General features: G+C 43.9%; 3 protein-coding genes across 3 annotated transcripts; all 3 read right to left on the bottom strand.

The window, feature by feature from the left end:
* Nucleotides 1-644: 644 nt before the first annotated feature.
* TRIVIDRAFT_205377 (uncharacterized protein) lies at nt 645-5,393 on the bottom strand (the record flags this gene model as incomplete). Its single annotated transcript, XM_014096362.1, has 4 exons — nt 645-1,380; nt 1,425-3,968; nt 4,224-5,313; nt 5,372-5,393. 4 exons carry the CDS (start codon nt 5,391-5,393, stop codon nt 645-647), a joined length of 4,392 nt encoding a protein of 1,463 aa, XP_013951837.1.
* Nucleotides 5,394-6,590: 1,197 nt separating this feature from the next.
* TRIVIDRAFT_43408 (uncharacterized protein) lies at nt 6,591-6,866 on the bottom strand (the record flags this gene model as incomplete). The annotated part of the gene is made up of 1 exon (XM_014096361.1): nt 6,591-6,866. A coding segment is annotated over one exon (276 nt), but the record flags the coding sequence as incomplete, so codon positions are not given.
* A 988-nt stretch (nt 6,867-7,854) lies between these two features.
* TRIVIDRAFT_66545 (uncharacterized protein) lies at nt 7,855-12,873 on the bottom strand (the record flags this gene model as incomplete). The annotated part of the gene is made up of 4 exons (XM_014096360.1): nt 7,855-11,272; nt 11,323-11,990; nt 12,078-12,536; nt 12,814-12,873. 4 exons carry the CDS (start codon nt 12,871-12,873, stop codon nt 7,855-7,857), a joined length of 4,605 nt encoding a protein of 1,534 aa, XP_013951835.1.
* Between the last annotated feature and the right edge of the window lie 1,061 nt (nt 12,874-13,934).

Below are 13,934 nucleotides of genomic sequence, written 5' to 3'. Positions count from 1 at the left end.
GTTATTACCGTAAGAGGCGAGGTGGGAATGGCTTTGCCAAAGGCCACATGCAAACAGTGTACATGTACGTATAGGTACTTCAAGGAGGGGGGGGGGGGGGGGGGTTCACGTGATTTTAACTGCCACCATCGCCGAGGCTGACCAACCATATTGGACTTCTTCACTCAGACTTTGTATGTTTGCTCTCTACTCCCAGTCACTGAGCATACATTTATTGAAGCCTTTTGCACGACTAGTAAACTTAATAGATAAAAAGACAGGGGCAGTTCTTAATAAATTGCAGCCGTTTTTTTTGTAGTTTAGTTAATAATACAAACTTAAAGCTACTAATTGTTATTAAGATCTAAGAGAACTTATTTTTAATAAAATAAAGCTTAATAGAATAAATGCTGTTAAGGGTGGACTTTTTAGTAATATGTTAGAGGATACGAATGTAGATCCTACTAGTCCTTAACCGAGGTTTCAGGCAACCAATTATCACAATAGTGATAGAGGAGACCAGACTTTTCGGAGAGAGTAGCCTCTATCTTTATTTAAGCGAGAAGCAATGGCATATTATAGGAGGCACGTAATTAAGCACGTATGGGCATGAGGGGATAGCAGTATCATTACACTAAGCTCCTTGCACCAACAGCATATACTACCTATGAAGGACTTATTTCGGAATTTATTAGGGCGAAATGGTATTCTTCCCAGTCGTGGAGGTGGGCAGTTCCTCTTTTTGCCTTCAAATTCTCTTGCCAAATCTTGAACAGATTACCGGTTTTCCTCCGACCTATATTGTCAAATAAATGTTCAAAGCGTCTGTCCGGAACCCTTGCAGCGTCGGATGACTTTTCAAAGTCGGCACGGGCTTGTTTAATTGGGGGGATATTACCAAGGCTCGATTCGCTCACGGGATCTTCTATATTCGCACCCGGCAATGCTGTCAATAAATACCTTCTGAGAGGATAATATAGATAGCGCGAGATATGGTAGATATAATAGTAAATCACTTCTCGATACGCAGAATGTAGAACGCCTGATGTAGGTGGTGCTGTCACAGTTTGCATTAAGAGACGGGGTTCATCCGGCGGCCTGTACATCATGTTCAACATATCGAGAACAGCGATAATGGTGGAAAATGCAGATTCGAGTATTGTTTCGGAGAAATGTTCCATTTTGTCGACAGTGAATTGCTTTGAGGCATCAGTAAGATGGGATAATTGATGCCGGAAGTGCCGTATCGTATGTCGAACATATTGTAGCATTCTTTCAAGATCTTTGGCGTTGATCAATGCAATTACAGTCAGAAATAGAGCGACAACTGCGGTGACCACAACACGGTATATCATGGGTGCTGAAGGAGTCTCACTCATGCTAAATATACCGGTGGCAAGGCTGGTTGGAAGAAACAACACTGTTACATAGGTGAATAATCTCACGTTATTAGTAGTGCGCATCTCCCAGTCACTGCGGCAGCATCGATTTCCCTTGTCAGTTGTGAATTAAACGCCAGTATCTTGGCTCGGCAGCGGACAAGCTCTTCCATGTAGAAGTCATTTGATGCTTGAAGTCTCGATATGGCGCCCCCGTAACGATATTCATCCTTCAGAGTCCATCTCGGCCTGTCAAGCCCACGATCTTGTCGACGTTTCCAGAGCTGCATCTTTGCCAAGTTTTCGCCCAAATCATCTTCCACCTCCTGGAGAACTTCTTGGATTTTATACAGAGAATTGTTGGAAAGGAGACCGTCCCTGCTGGCTTTCATGATTTGAATATGTGTGTTTTCTGAGAACTTTGGATGAGATCCCGCAGTGTGATGACCCCAGTTACTTTCTCCAATGTCTTTAGCCGCTCTCAATATGCCCTTCGCTTCTTCAAGAATTTCCCCCGTACATCTCAGCATCTCCCGTACAGCCTTGTCGAACAAAAGAAGTTCCAAGACTCTGCGCTGTCTCCAGGAGTTATATTTCAACGCCCCACTAACTGGCTGCGAAGGAATATCAAATAATATTTCCTTTGGGTCCTCCGTCTGTTGTGGTCGGTATTCAATTAAGTGGCGCGTCCAGTAGCGGTCGAGAAGATCTCCGTCAAATCTAAGACTAATAACAGCTCGGCTTAGGCACTTAGTGACTCTTTGGGCTCCTTTCGGTCCAGAGTGGGGAAATTGGATTAATTTTGGCTTAGGAATAGTGTCTCTTCTTTCTGGATCAAGGATACTCCTGATCAAGTGGGAGGATTTCTCGGGGGACAAAATCTGATGAAAGGACAAGTGTAGCTCAGTCACCCATTTATTGAGCGTCCCGATCGTGTCTTCAAAGAAATATGGGCTTAATGATGCGTGTCGGTCGAAGAAGCACGATATCTCGTCCCGCTCTGACGAAGCAAGGTAGCATATGGCGGCGATATTCCAGCTGGCTCGGCAAAAGTGGAAAATCCTTTTCTTTGCGATCGTTGGTGTGCGTTCTTTGTTGATATGAGCGAGTAAAAAAGCGCTTGATGAGATTTGAATTGAATGGTATTCGTTCATCTCTTTGCAACGCCTAACCCTTGGCACGTCGATGATGTGACCCATCGGCTCGCCTTCGCGCGCCTTGTAAGTTGCCATAGCTGCCTCATGCAGCACTTTCATAGCATATAGGCCATTATCATTTCTGCGAATTGCATTTTTACTAGTTTTCGAAGATTTTTTTTCTTTGACCTCCTTTTGTAATCCGCGTTTGATGTTTGTCATTGAGGGGGCTTCAGTATGGTTGAGGTTTTCATTATGCATTTCGCGAATCTGTTTATAAAACTCATCAATGATTTTTAGAGATAAAGGAGTACGGAAACTGAAAAATCTCGGTTCGTTATACAGCCACTCATCTGGTATTTCCACAATTTTTTCGTGGTCAATGGCATTGGTGAATAGTACCCCATGCTTCATCAGCGGACTCTCCCAGCGAGTAAGGCTCCCCGAGCAAGGCGTTGATGTCTTTCCAGTTTTGATCAATTCTTGGGTGAACTCAGGCGCTGCCGAGGCCGTCAACGAGGTTGGCGGTGAGGCACTCGTAAAACGGGGCGATGGCGTGATCGCAGTGACACTCAATCCAGACCCTTCGACCAGTGGTTGGGGGAGTGGGTATTTTAACAAGACATATGGCAATTCGAATGTTGCAGACCAGAAGGAATCCAAATTAGCCTCACTCTCAAATCTAACAGGTCTTCTATTCTCATCAAGCTGGCCTGGGAATAATCCATTAGATGAGGAGCTCTGAAGCAATATCTCTCTCCCGCCTTGCTGTATTTCTGAAATTGTTCGCGAATTCATTCGTTTGTTTTTCGAAGACGAAATCAATGCCAATGCAATGCAAAGAGGCTGATCCCAGTTCCAATTTGCGTTTTGTTCTTTCTCACTTTCTTTCTGGTAATCCACTGTAGATGTCCAAGCTTCAACTTTGTTTTGCCAGGCGCTGGATTCGTCCTCGGTCAAATCATATTGATCAAATAGCCCGAGATCCATGGCATAGAAAAGAACAGTATCTTTGGCCCGAAATTGGAATCTTGTTTCACTGCAGCTTCTGGAGACTGCAATCATACTTTGCTCGAATAACGGGGGTTGGATTGTGAATTTCTTCAAAATTTTGGTCTGAATATTTTCTGATGAATAAAGCGTTACTGGTTGGCTTATGTTGAGACTAGAAGCATCGGTGACTTGAAGTTCTTCGCCAAGTCCAAGCTCTTCCATCGCTTTGGCTGCCCACCAAATTATTGCATGGTCAGAGAGATTGAATACCCACTGCGCCATGCCTTTTCGCGGATTTGGAAACGCAAAGTGGCGTCCTTTGTCCTTCTCATGAAGGGCTTTGACCCAATCCTTTACAATGCTTCGGATGTCGTTTGCAAGAAATTTTGTTTCTTCGTCTCTCGCAGCCACTCGGCAAAATTGTGCTACTTTGATGATTTGAAGGGACGCATTGAAGAACGATTGATTCAATAGACCGGGGCTATCATGTTGGTAGTGATCCTGGTCCAGTTTCGTGTTCTGGAGTAGCCACTTTACATGCCCTCGGCATGTTCTTTGGATCCGAGATCGCATTCTAGAGGCGCAGCTGTCTCTGATCACGTCATTCCCTGGCTGATATACACGCTTAGATTGATTGTTCATATATTCAAGTGCCAGAAGAAGAAATTGGAAAGAGTAACTAAACAAGTCAGTTCTTGGAGCCTAGATGCCGAGCTTCTCAAAGTCGTGTACTCACAAGCTTGCGGAGGTTGAGATTCTATGGCCGGAAAGATCTCCACACGTGAGGGCGATGGAAAGGTTATCTGAGACTGCATTTGCATCACAAGCAATGGGGATGCAGCAGACAGATAGTATATGCTCCAAATTTCGTCTCAATTTCAAGTTGAGACGATGGTCTTGAGTAAAAACAGGGGTTTCAAGAGGAGTTTCCAGCATAGCCTGTTCATTGGCGAAGGATTCAGGAGAGACAGGCGGCATGAGCTCTGGCCTTCCAGAAGCAATGAACGCCAGTCGGTAAGCCAGCGTAATCTCTAATCCATCTTCCCCCAAACTTTCTAGAACTGTCGGTTCGGGAATGATCTGGTAATCTCCTCGTTTAGATCCAGGGCTCAGTTGTTGACGGTTCTTATTAATGAATGGTGTTATAGATAAAACTACCGGATCATGATTCTCATGTCCTGCCCGATAAATCACTCTGCTTCTTATGATGCAGTCTTTGCTATGTGATAAATAATTGGAATACTCTTCATGATAAGAGCCTTGGGTGTTTTCGTCTCTCATGTTGCCATTATTCTTATGACTGCTTGCGATAAAGGTAAGGTCTCGAAGCAGTAAATTGGCGTTGAAAACGAGCGGTGGTAGTTTGGAAGGAAGAATTTTTCCTTGACGAAGCTTGAATTTATATATCTGGTACACAGTCCTTTCAAAGACGAGGTACTGGACGCTGAGATTAAATATCGGCGTTTCAGTATCGAAGCGTGGCCAACGGTCATGAACAAACTTCAGTTCTGGCGCAGTTTCTGCCCTCCATAACTTAGCATTGGAGTCCTCGGAATCCTCGACATGAAGTTTCATTCCTGCATCTGGACTTCCAAAGCGGTCTTGTAGCTTCTGCATACGAGGAGTGACCAAATGAGCCGGTGGCATGTCGGGGAGGTCGACACAAAAAAGCCCAGAGGACTCATTCCCCAAGTGGCTCGTAATCTGCAGTAAGTGGCCATAGGAGTTTGTGGTAGCCGTGACCCCTCCATCTCCAAAGGAGGCGTAAGTCGAGAAAGGACGAGTTTGCTCATTATCAATATCGGAGTTTGACATATATTCCTGGTCTACATATAATAAGTTAGCAAATGATGTGATATATGACAAAATAGTGTAGAGAAATACCAGTAGACATATGAAGTGACATTGTAAGCAAATATCCCCTGTTTCTTGATGGTTAAAAAAAGTGTGCTGACGCTTCCAGCATTCGATTGTTGATTTGCGCTTTGCTCTGTGAGCGGGAAATGAATAACACAATATCAGGGGAACAATAGTAATTTTGAAAAAGGGGTTATAACAGAAAAGATCAAGATTTGATAATGAATGTCCAAAGTTGTGGTGATGCGTGTTATGAATAGCTCAGCAGAGGCGGAATTGCTCGTAGACGAGTTGTGCTCTTTCATCCCATAGGAAAGCGGCCGTATATACCCGGATCATATGGTGAGGGAATTTATAAAGTCGTTTAATTATGGGTGGCGAGTTGAGTATGCAGCCAGCCGATGGTCAAAGGGTTTTATTTTCGTCCAAATGCACGACGATAAGTTGCTTCCTTGTTTCTTTTACCTCCAATTGGTTGCAGTGTATTTCTCCGAGTCCCCTGCATACGAACAATATATCTCCTTTGCCAATGATAGGCTACAGTTTGGCGAAGAGAATTCGTACGACCGAGATAAACTATGTTGGTTGTGATTGTAGGTAGTACATGTAACTTCACCGCCACTCCAGAACCCAAATCCAAACCATAGTAGCTATACTTTTCGTATTCATGTTCCCACAAGTTCCCTTAATCTGGCCTTTTGCATATCGTGATACACGTCACAAAGAGAATGCCTTCCGAGCCAATGCAGCCAACTGCAGAACTAAGGGAGGGTTACCGAACTATATACTAATTTACGAGTCAATATTTATTCTTATAGGGTTGATAGTAGACACAAAGCCACTGCCAAAATGCATGTACTCCGTGAAGCTTCTTCAGAAACCATTGAAGCTGGTATGTGCCTTTATATAGGGTTCTATGAAAAGTTCTTGACCTTCAACCAAGAAGTCTTTGCTGACGGATACCATGTAAGCTTAGCGTTCTTCGAAGCTATTCCTCCACATTGGAAGACTATTCCTTGAAGGACATTTAATAAAGACAAGCACTGATGAAGTACTCTGCAAACGGAAGATACTCTCCGTAATATCTCTAATAAAGTAATTCTACCTCTATTGGGTTTCATAACAGTTGGAAGGATAAATGCTTCGTTAATGAGCTCGGATTCATTCAGTATAACCTGTCATAATATAGATAGGCTGAAATTCGTGCGTCTCTCTAGCTATGAGCAGGCAGGCTAAGTTTTCATCTTTACGAATCGACGCTAAATCTTGCACCCTTCCTTCTACAGTACATATCTAGTTGATGCTCATCATCTCTGTCGCAGGGAAAGCTGCTTTTGAACATCAACTGTCCCTCCCATTTGTCCCTTGAAATCGCCACTACACACGAATACTCAGTCACATTAAAGCTTACGACCTGATAGACTCTGTGAGCTATATGCTTCGCCACCTGGTCGATAACACGGCAGATCAACTTATTAGTACCTGTGCGCACAACGCGGAACTTAGATGCACAGTTGATATTGGTTTATATAATGTCGACTTTATAGCCTGCTATGACTTCACTTACACCTGAGTACAACTAAAATTTTACCTCCGATACTGTCTCTCATACATTAGTTGTTATACATGCTTGCGCCACATGTATCTTAGTGATGGTACATTCTTTTGAGTGCCGGCAAGTTCTGGACCTTTCATAGAATCCTGCAATGCGGCGACTATAGAGGAGTGACTGCGTAACGAACCAAATGCTGGCCAGCACATATGTGATTATGCGTCGAAATAGGCGGCTGTCGTGCCACTAATGCTTCCTTCAACGACCAGCAAGGACTCAATTTCTCAAACTATATACACGGTGCGTGTTGGGTAGGAACCTGCCTGCATATGCCCCAAAAGTGACTATTTAAGGGAATCGCTCTTCAGCACATCACGTTCGCTATTCAGTATCCTGTTCTCAAATTTAAAGCGGCCTAGGTAGTCGTAATAATGGTTATTGGAGGGATACATAGGTAGTAGCAGATAATAGCGACAGTGGCAGAGAGTGGCAATAATTATAGAAAGTAGCGATAACAGTAGATATTTTAGGAACTATGTATTGTTTAATTAATAGTGACAAAAGATATTTATTATGCGTAATTATGACACTCAGAACTCTTCTTTTTCGCTAGGGTGCTGAATATCCCTTTCATTGTTTATTCAGCAGTGACAGAATCTGGACATTTCAATGACCGTTATTTGATCTCATGATCCAGCTTCGTAGTATAATCAAGCTTCGGAGCAGCTATATAATGCTGAAAAAAATTGGTGCCGAATGTTATTCTTGGTATCCTTACTTGGACTGCCTATAGAGGTTTCTAGGAATGTTCAACCCGAGATTTCATTCTTAAGCGGCAGTTGTCATATACCTCAAATGGTATTTCAGAATATAATCATTAATAAAGATCTAAGATGCTCAAATAAACGAATATTTACCAATAAATGCGCAAATAGGGCTCCTCAATGAAGTCTGCAAACTACACATTCGGTCCATCCACCTTTGAACCCCCAAGCTTGAACCAACGCTTGACCTTCTGGATTGTGCTCGTAGGGGTTCCTCCATCAGCCTCTTCGTTAGACAATCTACTTGTACCATCAAGAGAACCACTACCACTGGTTTCTTCTACCGCTGGTTCTTCTTCGACTTGAGGTGGTTTCTTAAACTCTTCATTTATCTCCTTCACTCTCTGCCTCGATTCGCTGTATCTTTCTTCTTTTTCGCTTTTATTTTCTTCCTTCACTTCTTCCATTCCCCTAATTTTCTTAGCCTCTAATCTCGTTGCTTCTTCCTGTCGCTTCTTCACAATTCGCTTCTTTTTATTTGCAATTTCGTTGTGGAAGAAACCTCCGCTTTCCCTTGCTCGTTTGTCTCGTTCCTCTGATAGGGCATTTTCTACCAGCAAATGCAGAGGGCTGAATAGATGATGATAAAGGAAGTGGATCTGTTTACCAGATAAAGTCGAGAGAAGAGAGAGTAGGATTAGATAGATCAATCCAGTGAAGAAGCGGAATGCATAGCGGCAGTTGCGTAATATTGGCCGCAATGTTACCTCGGATATTGGACGGATGCTCTGAAAAAGAGGTCGGAATATTTCGGCGTCCAAAACCTTCGCATTAATTAATGCAACGATAGTAATCACCAGAGCGACACCTGCAGTTGAGGCCATGCTGCCTATTGTCTCCCTTGTCGGCGCACCACTCATGCTAAATACGCTGGTGGCGAAGCTGATTGGAAGGAATACGACTGTCACATACGTGAAGAGTCGAATATCAACGTTGCTGCGAGTCTCCAAGTCATTCCGCATTACCTCCAATCTCCTGGTAAGCAGTGTATTGAAAGATGCGACGTTTGTACGGCATCTCTTTAATTCATGAATTTTATGGCTGTTCAACAGCTTTAGTTTGGAGATGGCACCTTGAAACCTTTGCTCTCTGCGTGCGGTCCACCCCAATTTGTTGATTTCTATTTTGTTCTCACGATTGACCCATAGATCAATCATTGTCAGGTTTTCGGTAAGGTCGACTTCGATAACTTGAAGAATACGCTGGAATTTATTCCATAGTTCATTTTTGGAGGCGAATGTGTTGCTGTCGACTTTGGAAAGGACTTCCAGGGCTTCCAAAAGAACAGACGCATCAATGTCAGAAAAATCAGTTGTGGGAACGTCTGTGTCTCCGTCGTTTTCTAACTGGGGGCTTTTTAAAACGCTCGTCATGATCTCCTTGAGAATTCCTTTAGTACCTCGGACCATTTCTTGCAAAATCATATCGAACAAAAGAAGTTCCAAGATCCGTCGCTGCTGCCAGGGGTCGGTTTCTAGAGTGCCACTAATAGAGAGCTTATCAATACGCTGGCCACCAGCTTGGGAATTGGTCATCCATTGCGGATTGTGCTCAAAAAAGTGGCACGTCCAATAGTGGTCAAAAAGATCTCCATCAAATCGGAAGCTCATGACAGCACGACCAGCTCGCTTGGTATTTTTGTTCTTTGTAGAACTCGGGAATTCAAATGTCTCTTTCAAAGGGATGGTCCGGAACGAAGCGTGATCGGAAACGACTTGGTAGAAAGATAAATGCAATTCTGTCACCCATTTATTAAAAATTGTGGTTGTATCTTCGAAGAAATATTTGCTGTATGACGAGTGTTTGTCAAAGAATGAAGATATTTCCTCTTGCTCTGAAGATGCCAGATAACAATTCAACGCAATGTCCAAGTCGGCGCGGTAAAAATGGAAAAGTCTCTTCTTTGCATTTGCTGAGTCTCGAGATCCACCAATGAAAAGTCGAATGCTCTCTGGTGAAAGGATATTATACGCAAAGTTTCTTTGGCTCAGCGATTTGATATTTTCGACTCCTGATACGTCGATAATATATCCTAAATCCTGTAGATTTCTGCTGCCTCGATTTGGATTCTGATGATCTTCAACTGCTCTATCGATCGTCTCAGAAGTACTCTTTCCGCTATTGTTGCTCTGATGGTTTTCGCAAAAATAGTTGATGGCATTTGGTGATAGATCAATACGGAACCCGAAAAACTTGGGCTTTTTGTATAACCATTCGTAAGAGACCATTGAATCGGATTTCAAATCCTTGTTATGGATAACTGGCTCGATTCGGTGCATATAGCCTGAAGTATACGACATTTCCGCAGTGAATGATGAACTCGAGGAGTATTGAGTCGTACTTCTTTCGTTCCTTGCCAGATTTTCTCCAGTATAACTCCAGAGGATATATGGTATTTCAAAAGTAGCGTCCCAATAACAATCTCGCATAGCATCCTCACTGAAGAGGATTGGCTCTCTATTCTCGTCGAACTGGCCGGGGAACAGACCATTTGGTGAGGAGCTCTGTAAGAGCACTGATCTCGCAAATTTGTACATTTTGTTGGCCGGGCGAGAATTACTGCATTTGTTGTTCGCAGACAATATCATAGCCAAGGCAAATTGGAGCGGGTGATCCCAGGTAGCATCGTCGTTATCGTCGTGAAGTGCTTGACCATCTACAGTAGCCTTCCAAGGGTCAATCTTATTGTCCCAAAAGTCCACGGATCCGTCCTCAGATTTGTAAGCCGACTCGCCAATAGACATTTCAACTGATTCAGTCGCTAGTTCGTTAGTTACTGCGGTAGCCGGTTTGTCATCCGGTTCATCTTTTTGATTTGGGTCATCAAATAAACCTTCATCCATAGCGTACAATGTCGCAGTATCCTCAATATGTAGTAAAAAACTGGTCTCAGAGAGACTGCGTGAAGTTGCAATCATAGGAATGTTCAGCTGCGTGCTCTTAGTCGTGAAGTGCCTAAACAGACTCTTCTGTATCTTAGTAGAAGAGTATTTTATGTTGTGGCGCCCTCGTCTAATATCGGAAGTGCAAAGCTCTGAATTGAATCCCAGCTCTTCCAAAGATTTGAGAGTGCGCCATATCATGGCGTGGTCGGCCAATTGGAATTTCTGCGGTGTATCTTCCGTGGAATGTGGGAAAACGTATTCATTGTTCTGGTTGTTCTGGTGGAGATTTTCGACCCAGTCACTGACCACACCTCTAAGCTCATCCATCACATTCTCTTTCTGTTTTTCTGTTGCAACTTTTAGGCAGAAATCGGCGGCCTTGGCGATGTTGAAAGAGGCATCTATAAGAGACCTCCTAGATTGACTCTGGCCACTTGCCCAATTGTCAATGGCTTCGCCGCTGGCCCAGCTGTGAAAGCTAGAGTTATCATCTTCATTTGCCTCGTTGAAGATCCATTTCAGATGTCCCCAACATACCCGCAAAATCCGTTTGCGCATTTTCTTGGAATATTTTTTGCACGTGCAGTGAGCCGCTTCGCATTGGCACTCTTCCTCCAATTGGGATTTGAAGAATTGAAAGGCTGAAATCAAGAATTGAAAAGCGTAGCTACATAAATTAGCATCAGGAGAAATATGTGCATCATGGCTTGGACTTACAAACTCGCTGCTCCTGTAACTCGATGACCGGAAATATCCCCACATGTCAAGGCAATGGCAGGAATCTTTCCATCTAGCCCTTCGCTAATAGGGATACTGCAGACGGATAAAATGTGTTCTAGATTTCGCTGCAAGGCAAAATCAAGATGTTTGTTTGCAGCAAATAATACTGATTTAGATGGGTACTGGTTGATCTTTTCTTTCCATCTCTTGAGAGCTGCTTCCGATACTGGAGTAGATGCACTTTCGATGTAGTTCGAAGGAACCCACTGCAGCGTATAAGCTAATGTGATTTCGAGTGTTTTCTTCTCTCGTAAATGATTTAAAGCTTGATTATCTGGAACCACGTAAAAATTATTGGGCTCTTCAGAAGGTAAAGGCTTGTGGTGTTGCCCGTTGACGAATGGTGACATGAATAGAGCAATATCGCCTCGATCATAATTGTCCAAACCGCAGGCGGTGTTAACCCTGACTACACAGTAGCCATCTTTTGATATGCCGCAAGAATAAAAAGCATTTGGGCTGTTCGGATCGTACGCATTCATTTGATTTTGGTTGACAAAATCTAGATCTCGAAGTGGTAAGTTGGCGTCGATGACTATGTTCGGAATTTTTGATGGAATCTGTGATCCTGGGCTCAGCGTAAATAAGTAGGTTTGATAGACAGTCTTGTCAGCTATATAATACTGGATATTTATATCGAATTCCGGTGTCTTCGTAAAGAAACAAGGCCAACGGTTATGCACAAATTTTACCGTTGGCGCCGGCCTTGACTCTTGTTGTAGGGCCGGCAGTGGTGCCGTCACTTCATTTGGCCTTGGAGTTGGAGGCTCCAAAAATTCTGGCGTTGACATTGATCTTAGCGTTGGTGGATCTGTTTCCCATATATCGGTATGTGAAATAGTAGGATCGGCCTTCTCGAATAAAAGACGGATTCCTTTAGTTGGGTCTATGGATTGACGGTGTAGGTCATGAGCGCGTCGTGAGACAAAATACGGCTCCGTTGTCGTTGGAATATCGACCGAGACGAATCCAGATGGTTTGTTTCCGAAATATTGTGTGATTTGTAGCAAATGCCCATAGGCATTTGCGGTCGCCGTGAGACCATCTTCGCCAAAGGAGCTGTAAGTTGCCCGGCGACGAGCTTTTTCGGAAGCATCGTCGGGTATCGATGTAGCGTTCGGAAGCGCCTCTTCTGCACGCGAGTCAGTTTTCTATTGCCGATACCACGGAAGGAAAAATTATACCAATGGTGGCCATGGAATAAAACCTCCTATGGTATAAAAAGGATAACAGTATGCTTGTAAAATGACGGAGCTTCTGCTCGGCCCTCCCTTTCTAAAACCAGTAAGAATAGATGAGGAGCCAGGTGTGTTGATAGAAGAAAGGGCCAACATCAATTCTGATGGGCGTAGACTGGGAAGCCTTTCGTATGCTGGCCTAACGTAGTCCTATGGTATTGATGGTACCCTAGCTCATCCAGATACTCACCTGGCAAGTACAGATAATGGTGATGTGGATGATCAACCGATGGTTTCCAGCGGGACACATATCTATAATGCCTCTCACCGCTCGATGAGCGAAAACAAACCCATCATTCAAATTGCAACACCCTTGAGATAAATGGATATATTGAGGGGCGGGGAAGGATGCGGCTGACGGCTAGAGAGCCATTAACCCCGGATGTCACCGAGCGACCCCAGCTGCATCCTTGCATCTATCGCAATTCACTAACTGGTCTGCTGCAACCTGCACAATACGTTGTCTTCCTAGGATTGGACGCCACATGCATCCATCCCAGAGCCTCCTCTCGTTCAACACAGCAAAGATAACCGAAGCACAAGGGTGCAACTACGGGGGGATATCAAAGTGACAAATCATATTGGTCTGGTTCACTTTGCAAGCAGCTACAAAGAAGTCGATTCCGTTCACGTAGCCACATTGAAGTTTAGAATCGCTCATCACACTCGGTTCATTGGATATTCTATCAGGTAGCGGGTTGCATGCATCGCGCAGTAAATGTCTGCAGTATTGGCAAGCAGAGAGATGCGTGCGGTATAATTTACTTGCGCGGCATTTGTATGTGAGAGATCTTACAACCGACACGTATCTTGAGATGATTGAGTGGCCATATACACCTCAAATATCGCAATGTCTCAGCGGCCCCCCAACGGAAATATGACACGGCAGCCTTTTATATGGTTTAGACGTGCCATAACTTAAAATAGGCTTTTTCCATTATACTATATATTGGAAGCTCGGATAACAAGATAAACGAGGCTAAGACACCTTGGCCACCGCCTCTTCGACGTGGCAACGACCCAGACTCATGGCGTGAGTGATACGATAGTTTCTGAGACATGCTATGCGTCTCACTTCATCAACGTTGCGTTCATGAGCTCGGAAGATATTGATCAAGCCAAAAGAGATTCCTATTGAGCCGCACAAAAGCAATACCCAATAGCACAGATGGAAACATTTGAACCTGCGCAATGTTATTCAATGCCAAAGCTGGGGCATATGCAGCATCGTCAAATGATCCACTTGCATTGCTTCATGACACCCAGTCCTGTCAGTGTCTCTCGGCTTAGATTAGATCTCAGCTTTATCTC

Source organism: Trichoderma virens, assembly GCF_000170995.1.
Source record: "Trichoderma virens Gv29-8 chromosome Unknown TRIVIscaffold_88, whole genome shotgun sequence".
Classification (NCBI taxonomy): Eukaryota; Fungi; Ascomycota; class Sordariomycetes; order Hypocreales; family Hypocreaceae; genus Trichoderma; species Trichoderma virens.
This window is presented reverse-complemented; position numbering and strand designations above follow the sequence as displayed.